We start from the raw sequence: 9,914 nt of genomic DNA, 5'->3' as shown, positions 1-9,914 counted from the left end.
TTACGTAATGGTTTAACTGAAAGAAAGAATTTGCTGGAAGGGAAATAATGGTAGAAATTTGTGAAAGTTAGAGTAGAAAGTTGTGTCCAGTCAAACTTGAGTCTTATGTAATGAGTTTGTGTGACAAAGACAATTGGTTCAGTTACACCAACTAATAAGTATCCACAGTGGACCTTTTTTTATTCAGTCCACTACGTTTTCAACTGAAACATACAATCGCAATTCAAATAAAATGGACAATCAAATGTAAATAGCCTAATACAGACGTCAAATGATGCCGTTTGTAATGATGATGCTATACAAGCTAGTTTTAATTCAATCAACAAGCAATTAATTTCCAGATGTGATAAGATGCCATTTATTCTCCACTTTTTTCCGGAACTTTGTATGATCAAAAGGATTCGTAAGGTAAAGAAGGTTGTACTATAGAAGACACTACTCTCAGAATGCCAACGAGAGAGAGAGAGTGTGAGTGAGAGAAAGAGACAGAGAGAGAGAGAGAATGAGAGAGAGGGAGTGAGTGAGAGAGGGAGAGAGGGAGAGAGAATGAGAGAGTGTGTGAGAGAGAGTGAGAGAGAGAGAGAGAGAGACAGAGAGATAGAGAGATAGAGAGAGAGTGAGAGAGAGAGAGAGAGAGAGAGAGAGAGAGGAGAGAGAGAGAGACAGAGAGAATGAGAGAGAGAGACAGACAGAGAGACACAGAGAGGGAGAGAGAGAGAGAGACAAAGAGAGAGAGTGTGAGAGAGACAGAGAGAGTGAGAGAGAGACAGACAGAGAGAGAGAGAGAGAGAGAGAGACAGAGACAGAGAGACACAGAGAGAGAGAGAGAGAGAGAGAGAGAGAGAGAGAGAGAGTAAGAGACACAGAGATAGAGTAAGAGACACAGAGATAGAGAGAGTGAGGCACAGAGAGAGAGAGAGAGAGAGAGAGAGAGAGAGAGAGAGAGAGAAAGAAAGAAAGAGAAAGAGAGAGAAAGAGAGAGAAAGAGAGAGAGACAAAGAGAGAGAAAGAGAGAAAAGAGAGTGAGTCAGTATTCTTCATGTTCTTTGGGTCCACCCTCTTTGACAGGTTGTAGTCATCTGGCAGTCTGATAAACTCCCTGGAAGCCTCCATCCTAAGCCACATAGAGACATTTAGCATCTCATACTTCATGACCAAACTCTGTTCTACTCTCCCCTAAACTTTGCAGTAGTGCCCCAGTAGTGGAGGGGTGTTACCTGTCAAGTGAGTCCAGCTCCTCTCACTCTGAGCGCATCATCTGGCCGTCCGCCCGTTTCTGCTCTCTGAGCAGCTTTTGACGGATTGCAGACAACTTAGAGAGGACTTCCCTCTTGTACTCTGGTAGGCAGCCTGACACACATACACACACAATCACATCCCAGTTACAACTAATCTACAATGTGTTGGTTCTAGCTATATGGAACATGTTGTGTTTTTGTGTGTGTGTTACCTGCAGCTCTCAGCTCCTTCCTAACAGCTGGGACAGAGGGTGTCTGGGATTGGAGCCCTGAGAGAGAACCCTTCTAAAAGGTGTGTGTGGGGAGAGAGACATTAGTTTATACCGTTTTTTTAGACAATGCTCTCCATACTACGTTTATGGTTTATACAAGCGGTAACTTACAGGCATGGGGGTGCTGGGGCATTTGCTGTCCATGCTGGGGGGACTGGAGGTGGACTGGGGGGCCCTGTGTCTCTTCTGGAGGGTGGGGATGGGGGGCGAGATCTCCCTTCGCACCTGCAGATAGACAGTAAGATGGGGATCATACTGATATTTCTGTTTGTTCAAATCTTTCTAATAAGGTTTTGTGGTCCTCTCACCTCTTGAATGCGCGCTTGTCTCTCTTTCTCATAGCGCATCCTCCCAGTAGCAATTTCCTCCACCTCTTTCCTCTTCTCCTCCACCTCTTTCTTCTTCTCCTCAGCAAGACGGACAAGCTCCTTGTTTTTGCCCCTTTTCTGTTGCAAGAAGAAGACCGAACTTTATTTAGCTAACAACAGCTGAGTCACGAGAACATGTTACACTCGCTTAAAATCGACCCTTACTTCAAGTGTTTTTGGTCCACACCAAAAAAATCTAATTCTACTATCAAGATTGTTCAGCATTGTTATTCAAGAGAGTGTGGTCCACATAAGATAAGTTGTATACCGTATATTGCAAAGGCATATACAGTCATTTCTGCCACATCCCTCTAAGCCACATGTGTCAAACTCCGGTCCTCGAGGGCCGCTGTCCTGCATGTTTTAGATGTTTCCCTGCTCGAACACACCTGATTCAATTAAATGGGTTGTTATAACGACCATTCATTAGAATCAGGTGAGCTGGATCAGGGAAACATCTAAAACATGCAGGACAGCGGCCCTCGAGGACCGGAGTTTGACACCCCTGCTCTAAGCCAATCAGTGCCCAGCTGACCTCAATCTCCTTGAGTTTTCGGATCTCCTTCTCCTTGTCAAACTCCCTCTTCATTTGAGCCCCCTGCTCTGCCAGCCTCCTCTCCTCCTTCGCCTCCTCAAGGCGTAGCTTCTCCTTCTCCTCTGCCTCCTTGAGGCGCTTCTCCTCAATCTGGGCAGGGCCCAAAAGGTAAACAGTTTGTTATACAACATCATGTATGTGTGTGTGTGTGTGTATGTGTGTGTGTGTGTGTGTGTGTGTGTGTGTGTGTGTGTGTGTGTGTGTGTGTGTGTGTGTGTGTGTGTGTGTGTGCGTCCGTGTTTGTGTACATTATAAAACATCCTTCAAATCAATGGCTTGTTGAAGCTAAAAGACCCTACAGCCACCAGAGGCCAGGGTCTTGAAATCTATACATAAGACATCCCAAACCATACCACACTGTACCTGTTGTTTTAGGGCAAGCTTATACTTATCCAGTTCAGTGACTTGATGAAGCGTTGGCTGGTTCGGAAACACATTTCCTCTGGCATAGGTGGAGGTCTGGACAGGGGCAAAACCTGCAAAGATAAAGTACAACAGTCATATGCATTGTGTGTACGTGTGTATTACATTTGCGTGAAATGATTTGATGTCTGCAGTGTGCCAGCTGGTGCAGTGACTGTCTACCAGAGACTGTGTTGATGGGAGGCAGTCGGTCCTCTCTCAGCATGGGTCTGGGGGCTTTTGTCTGAGAGGTCTCGGGGTTCAGCCAAGCTTCCTCATTCTGCCTGTGCATCTGCTTCAGGTCAGCTAGACAGACAAAGTACAGTCAGACACTTTGCACAGAAATATCTGCCATCAATTGAACTCCAATCAACTTACGCAATTCTGTAGGGTGAGCCAACATGGAATGTAAGTGAAACATGCTACAACGTACTAATGAGGTCCCCTTGATTGTCTCTGAGGGGTGCGCCGCACCCTCCCCGGCCCCATGGGTCATAGTTTTGAATTTCGGCCTCCAGCTTGGCCTCAGCCCGGTCCCTCTCTGCCTTCTCCAGCCTCCGGCGCTCCTGCTTCTCCTGGATCTGCAGGGATTCAAGGTTATGAAGGAATTTGGTGAGGAATACTGACTTGACTCCCCTGGAACTACATGTACCAGAGGTTTGAGGATAGACTAAGTCAGCGTACACAAGGACATCGTCATGAACATGAGACTTTCAACTTGCACAGCTAGAACAATTCATCCTTTGTGAATAAAGATGGTCTTGTATTTACCTTTATCAGGTTATAAAAGCATAATGATTATTTCATTTTGAAACAGAGTCGCTAAAAGGCTCTAAATGGGAAGGATGCCCTTTGTGAATTAAAGTAAAGTATAAAAAAACACACAAATCTACTTTGATGTACAACTGCTCTGTTTCATCTGACCAAAAGGCTACCTACTCCCTTTTCTCTACCCTCTCTGTCAAAACCTTACATGCCCTACATCACAAGGTCCACCTTGGAATTTCAGTCACCACATCTCAATTTCAACCACAACATCTCAAAGTTGATGAAGAACATTCAATGTTCTACAGTTCAGTCCACATGATGGTGAGTTTGTTCTTTCAATCCCGAAACATCATCTATGAGCAGAACTAATTGCATTTGGTGTATTTTGGTACTGTATTCCAACTGATAGAGGTGGGGGAGAGGAGGTCACCTGCTGTTCCAGTTCCTCCTGGTATGTTGGCGCCCTCCACTCAACAGGTTCCAACCTTCCCAGTCTGGTGGTCCTGCTCTCTCTATAGGGAGGTCCACCCTCCTCAGCCCAGGGACCCCTGCCCTCGGCCAGGTGGTGCCCCTGGTGCGCCCCTGTCTGCTGGTTAGCAAACAACCTGCTGGAAATGTCACTGGTCCGGACATGATCAGAACCTGCAAAGATGAAATATATTACAACCATGTGTATTCCATGCACGTTAATGTATGTGTTATCTGCAATGGGCCAGCTGGTGCAGTGACTGTCTACCTGAGACTGTGTTGATAGGAGGCAGTCTGTCCTCTCTCAGGTTGGGCCTGGCGACATTGGCTTTTCTCTGAGGGTTCAGCCAAGCGTCCTCATTCTGCCTGTGCATCTGCTTCAGGTCAGCTAGACAGGCAAAGTACAGTCAGACACTTTGCACAGTAATATCTGCAATCAATTGAACTCCAATCAACTTATGCGATCCTGAAAGGTGAGGCAACAATGAAGGTAAGTGAAACATGCTACAACGTACTTATGAGGTCCCCTCGGGTGTCTCTGAGGGGTGCGCCGCACCCTCCCCGGCCCCATGGGTCATAGTTTTTGATTTTGGCCTCCAGCTTGGCCTCAGCCCGGTCCCTCTCTGCCTTCTCCAGCCTCCGGCGCTCCTGCTTCTCCTGGATCTGCAGGGATTCAAGGTTGTGAAGGAATTTGGTGAGGAATACTGACTCCCCTGGAACTACATGTACCAGAGGTTTGAGGATAGACTCAGTCAGCATACACAATGACATCATCATGAACATGAGACTTTCAACTTGCACAACTAGAATAATTCATCCTTTGTGAATAAAGATGGTCTTGTATTTACCTTTATCAGGTTATAAAAGCATAATGATTTTTTCATTTTGAAACCGAGTCGCTAAAGGCTCTAAATGGGAAGGATGCCCTTTGTGAATTAAAGTAAATTATAAAAAAACACACAAATCTACTTTGATGTACAACTGCTCTGTTTCATCTGACCAAAAGGCTACCTACTCCCTTTTCTCTACCCTCTCTGTCAAAACCTTACATGCCCATCATCACAAGGTCCACCTTGGAATTTCAGTCACCACATCTCAATTTCAACCACAACATCTCAAAGTTGATGAAGAATATTCCATGTTCTACAGTTAAGTCCACATGATGGTGAGTTTGTTAGTTCAATCCCGAAACATTATCTGTGAGCGTAACTAATTGCATTTGGTGTATTTTGGTACTGTATTCCAACTGATAGAGGTGGGGGGGAAGAGGTCACCTGCTGTTCCAGTTCCTCCTGGTATGTTGGCGCCCTCCACTCAACAGGCTCCACCTTTCCCAGTCTGGTGGTCCTGCTCTCTCTATAGGGAGGTCCACCCTCCTCAGCCAAGGGACCCCTGCCCTCGGCCAGGTGGTGCCCCCAGTGCGCCCCTGTCTGCTGGTTAGCAAACAAACTCCTGGAAATGTCACTGGTCTGGACATGATCAGAACCTGCAAAGATGAAATATATTACAACCATGTGTATTCCATGCACGTTAATGCATGTGTTATCTGCAATGTGCCAGCTGGTGCAGTGACTGTCTACCAGAGAATGTGTTGATAGGAGGCAGTCTGTCCTCTCTCAGGTTGGGCCTGGTGACATTGGCTTTTCTCTGAGGGTTCAGCCAAGCGTCCTCATTCTGCCTGTGCATCTGCTTCAGGTCAGCTAGAAAGGCAAATCATAAGAAGTGTTTTAAATACAAGTTTCAAAAGGAAAAATCAGCAGACCAGCAAACATTTTTACCCCTGACTTCAAAACTGTTTAAAATGTGGCCCTCTACAAAGTGACTATATCAAATCATGTTATTCATATGTATAGCCCTTCTTACAAACAATGTCACGGAGGGCTTCACAGATCAGATGAGCACGTATATATATATATATATATATATACATGTGAGTGTGTGTATATGTGTGTATATAGGGATGAGCCTGAGGACAGATCCACTTATGCGATCCTGAAAGGTGAGCCAACAATGAAGGTAAGCGAAACATGCTACAACGTACTTATGAGGTCCCCTCGGGTGTCTCTGAGGGGTGCGCCGCACCCTCCCCGGCCCCATGGGTTGTAGTTCTTCATTTCAGCCTCCAGCTTGGCCTCAGCCCGGTCCCTCTCTGCCTTTTCCAGCCTCCGGTGCTCCTGCTTCTCCTGGATCTGGAGGGATTCAAGATTTTGAAGGAATATAGTGAGGAATACTGACTCCCCTGGAACCACATGTACCAGAGATTTGAGGATAGACCCAGCATAGATTGTGTCATCATCATGAACATAAGACTGACTTTCACTGGGTGAGACGGTCTAAATGGGATGAATCAAACTAACTTACAAATGATGTTAAAAATCGATATAAATCTACAACTTTTATCATTGATCTGACCAAAACATTCACTCCTCCATTCTCTGTACCATTCACGTCAAAACATGACATGCCCACCATCATTGCTCTACTTGTTTCAAACATAGACCAAGGTAAAACACAGAATCTCAACTCAAAGTTGATCAAGAAATTTCCATGTATCATAGTTCATTCCATGTTTTGGTGAGTTTGTACCTTCAATACCAATCCCTGATCTATGAGCAGAATCAATACTATTTACAGTATTGTGTGTATTTCTGTACAGTATCCCAACTCATAGAAGGGAGGGGGGCTCACCTGCTGTTCCAGTTCCTCCTGGTATGTTGGTGCCCTCCGCTCAACAGGCTCCAGCCTTCCCAGTCTGGTGGTCCTGCTCTCTCTATAGGGAGGTCCACCCTCCTCAGCCCAGGGACCCCTGCCCTCGGCCGGGTGGTGGCCCATGTACACCCTTCTCTCCCCTTCAGTCAGAGTGGAGGGATCTCTTCTGAGGGAGGCACCGTACTCCTAGGGAAGAGAGAAAAGGCTTCATGCTATGAGCAGTGATCCATTTAGAATGACATTTACTCGCTACAAATGAGGTGCAATTCACAGAGCAGTATTTCCTCTCACACCATTTTTGAAATAAAAGCCAGTCAGCTGTCTGTACTCTACTGAATAAAGAGAAACTCACCCTTGTTTCCATGTAAGGACCATCTTGTTTAAAGTTAGGGTTAAGCTTCATTTTCTGAAACTTTGGCCCACTGCTGCTTGAGGAAGTTCTCAAGTTCAGTTTTCTCAATTTTGCAGATGGAAAATTGTGAACACTTCTGTGAACACAAGACGGTGTTTACCTACAAGTATTTGGCAACTGGTAAGACACACAGGTAGCCTACTTAAGGCTTCTCTTCCAACTGAAGCACACCAAAAGTTCTCACACATGATGTAATTCCCATATTTCTGACAGTTCTTAACTGTGCAATGACACTAATATTACTGGTTAAGACCTTACCTTATCTCTGTACTGAGTTTCTGTTTGTGTCAGTCTTAGCTAATATCGGCTGCCAAAAACTATCAGGCGTGACATCATAATGCTTTGGAATGCCAAGATGTGTCCGTTGCTATGTCAACATCGGATTATGATGTCACGCCTGATGCTTCTTTGCAGGGAAGTTTCCCATGGTAAAAGTGGGGGTACGCGCACCCCGAAGGACGCGGATCGTTCTCTAGTGTACGCAAAATAAATCAGTGATTTTCCTCCCAAAACAGTCCTGTTGATGATCGGCCGACTGCAGTCTCAGTATCAAAAATAAATACATGCACTCTAGGCCTAGTGTATCAACAGAATAATATCATCACAATGTCTAATATGTCGGCTAAGGGATAATGTTAAAATAATATCATTAGGCTACAAAATAACAGTGTGTGCTCGCGCATGGTCATTTACTTTTGTTCGTATGTTAAGTAAACATTTGTATCCTGCCTACACAATTCATTCAATATTTTCATAAGTTACATCGGAAAGTCATCAATAGGCCTACTAAGTAGCTTGATTAGATCAGTGACACTCCTGAAGCTTTAATGTATTTACAGTTTTTCACAATTGTTAACACACAAAAAGCTAAACTTTGGCACAATTTTCACAACCTTAACGTCATGTACCAATTGCTCGACCCAATTTATCACTACTTTACACTCCCTTATCTGCATTAGACTCTGACTTTCCTTGTTTACACACTGATGTCAATTACACATCACCTTGTTGTCAAAACACTACACACAGTGTTCAGTTGTTGCACACACTTCTCAAGTAAAGTCTCAAAGCATCAACCTACAACACACAACTATTCAAATCTCTAAACACTCAGGTCTGGTGAGCAATTTGCGATCACGACTGCAGCATAAAAAGGGCCTTGAGCCTCTGTTTTGTTTGGTGAACAAAGGAGAACTTAGAACATATCAACAACCAGAGAAGGAGAGGGGTAACAGTGAGAGGAGGAAGAGGACAAGGAAGAGGACAAGGAAGAGGACAAGGAAGAGGATGACAAGGAGGAGGAGGAGGAAGAGGAGAAACAGAAGGAGGTGGAGGAGAAAGAAGAAGGAGAACGGTGATCTCTAATGAGATTAAGGTCACTGTGGTTGACCATGTGCTCAACTATGGTTTGAGCATGAGGAAGGCTGGCCAGAGGGTCCGACCAAATCTCAGCTGTACCCCACTTGACCCATCTATGTCCATACTATACAGTAACTTGCATTATCATGCAGTCTGTTCCAGCAGATCCAGGATCATGACACAGCTAATGATCTATATGAATACATGAATACATATTCATTGATGAGGTTGGATTCAACCTGGTGAAGAGGAGGCGCCGGGGCAGAAATGTCATTGGCCAGCACACCATTGTTCAGGTCCCCGCTGAGCGTGGTGGGAACATCACTTTGTGTGCTGCAATGGGTTGAGCAGGCCCGCTGACTGTACTGTACTGTACAATACTTTTTTTGCTGCATATGTGTGCTGTTTTATGTTTGACTATGAAAAGATTTGTCCTACACTGAGACATTTTACAAAAGTTGAAATGGCTCATTCTCCAGAGTCAGTCATTCATATGGTGTGTTCCATTTTGAGAATTGTGTTTTCAATTTTGCACTACTGTGTGCTGTGAATGCTTGGTAGTGTGCAGCAAATGCTTTTTGTGTGTACTGTTATGAATGGTATGTGTGTGTCATTTGAATGGCTGTGTACCAAATGAGAACACGAGTTCCATTTTGTGAACAGGTGAGATATTTGATGGTAAAGAGTCCTCTTGCAAAGGGAGTGTCAGGTTTAGCATTTTGTGTGTGAGTTTTTCAGTTTTGTGTGTACAGTTATGAGAAAGACGTTATTGTTTTGAGAAACGTGTGTTAACAATTGTGAAAAACTGTAAATGGTTATTATGAAGATTTTGATCTCATTAGGCATACATCTTACCATTCTTTGTCAAGAATGGTCTGAAATCAAATAATGTATTTACCTCAGTGTATTCCCTAAATGCTTTGAGCTGTGTGTGTCATCCAAAAATACTACCAGTGGAACTATTTCTGTTGTGATGCCGTATTACTGTAATACAGTTTTTCTGAATTGCTAAAACACTAAAACCCATTGACTGAACAAAGTTATCAGTTGCCTAAACTCATGTAGCTAATTGTGCAGTCTGTTGTCAATACCTTAAACCATTTCACATGGTAAAACACAATTTGCAAATCTCACATAGACTTTTCAGCAAAACTCTAAACACATTCTCATTCTCAAAACACATTCTGCACTCTAATGGACATGTCATCCATACTGGTAAACACAAATGGCAACGCTCAAATACAAATAGAAAAAACATGTCATTGACTAAACACAACCACTCAAAATAGATTTCACTTGTTTTTAAATGATGTGACACAACCA

At 44.1% G+C, this 9,914-nt stretch overlaps 2 protein-coding genes across 2 annotated transcripts in view; both read right to left on the bottom strand.

Moving 5' to 3' along the window:
• Nucleotides 1–968: 968 nt before the first annotated feature.
• Nucleotides 969–4,496, bottom strand: LOC146257005 (uncharacterized). The gene is made up of 11 exons (XM_084674990.1): nucleotides 4,380–4,496; nucleotides 4,074–4,285; nucleotides 3,309–3,456; nucleotides 3,059–3,181; nucleotides 2,837–2,949; nucleotides 2,414–2,563; nucleotides 1,819–1,956; nucleotides 1,622–1,735; nucleotides 1,451–1,523; nucleotides 1,218–1,350; nucleotides 969–1,114 (listed from the first exon to the last, which is right to left on the bottom strand). Exons 1-10 carry the CDS (start codon nucleotides 4,483–4,485, stop codon nucleotides 1,241–1,243), a joined length of 1,287 nt encoding a protein of 428 aa, XP_084531116.1. The 5' UTR covers nucleotides 4,486–4,496; the 3' UTR covers nucleotides 969–1,114; nucleotides 1,218–1,240.
• Nucleotides 4,497–4,518: 22 nt separating this feature from the next.
• Nucleotides 4,519–9,914, bottom strand: part of LOC146257004 (uncharacterized) — a 13,402-nt gene continuing 8,006 nt past the window's right edge. The window contains exons 17-21 of the mRNA XM_084674691.1: nucleotides 6,153–6,300; nucleotides 5,692–5,811; nucleotides 5,386–5,597; nucleotides 4,668–4,774; nucleotides 4,519–4,525 (exon numbers count right to left, since the gene is read on the bottom strand). Of these exons, the coding sequence (XP_084530817.1) occupies nucleotides 4,519–4,525; nucleotides 4,668–4,774; nucleotides 5,386–5,597; nucleotides 5,692–5,811; nucleotides 6,153–6,300 (594 nt within the window). The remainder of the gene's footprint in view (nucleotides 4,526–4,667; nucleotides 4,775–5,385; nucleotides 5,598–5,691; nucleotides 5,812–6,152; nucleotides 6,301–9,914) is intronic.

This window comes from Hypomesus nipponensis, chromosome 15 (assembly GCF_054491055.1).
Source record: "Hypomesus nipponensis isolate SF chromosome 15, ASM5449105v1, whole genome shotgun sequence".
NCBI classification, from domain to species: Eukaryota; Metazoa; Chordata; class Actinopteri; order Osmeriformes; family Osmeridae; genus Hypomesus; species Hypomesus nipponensis.
Note: the sequence above shows the minus strand (reverse complement) of the source record. Positions and strands in the feature narration are given on the sequence as shown.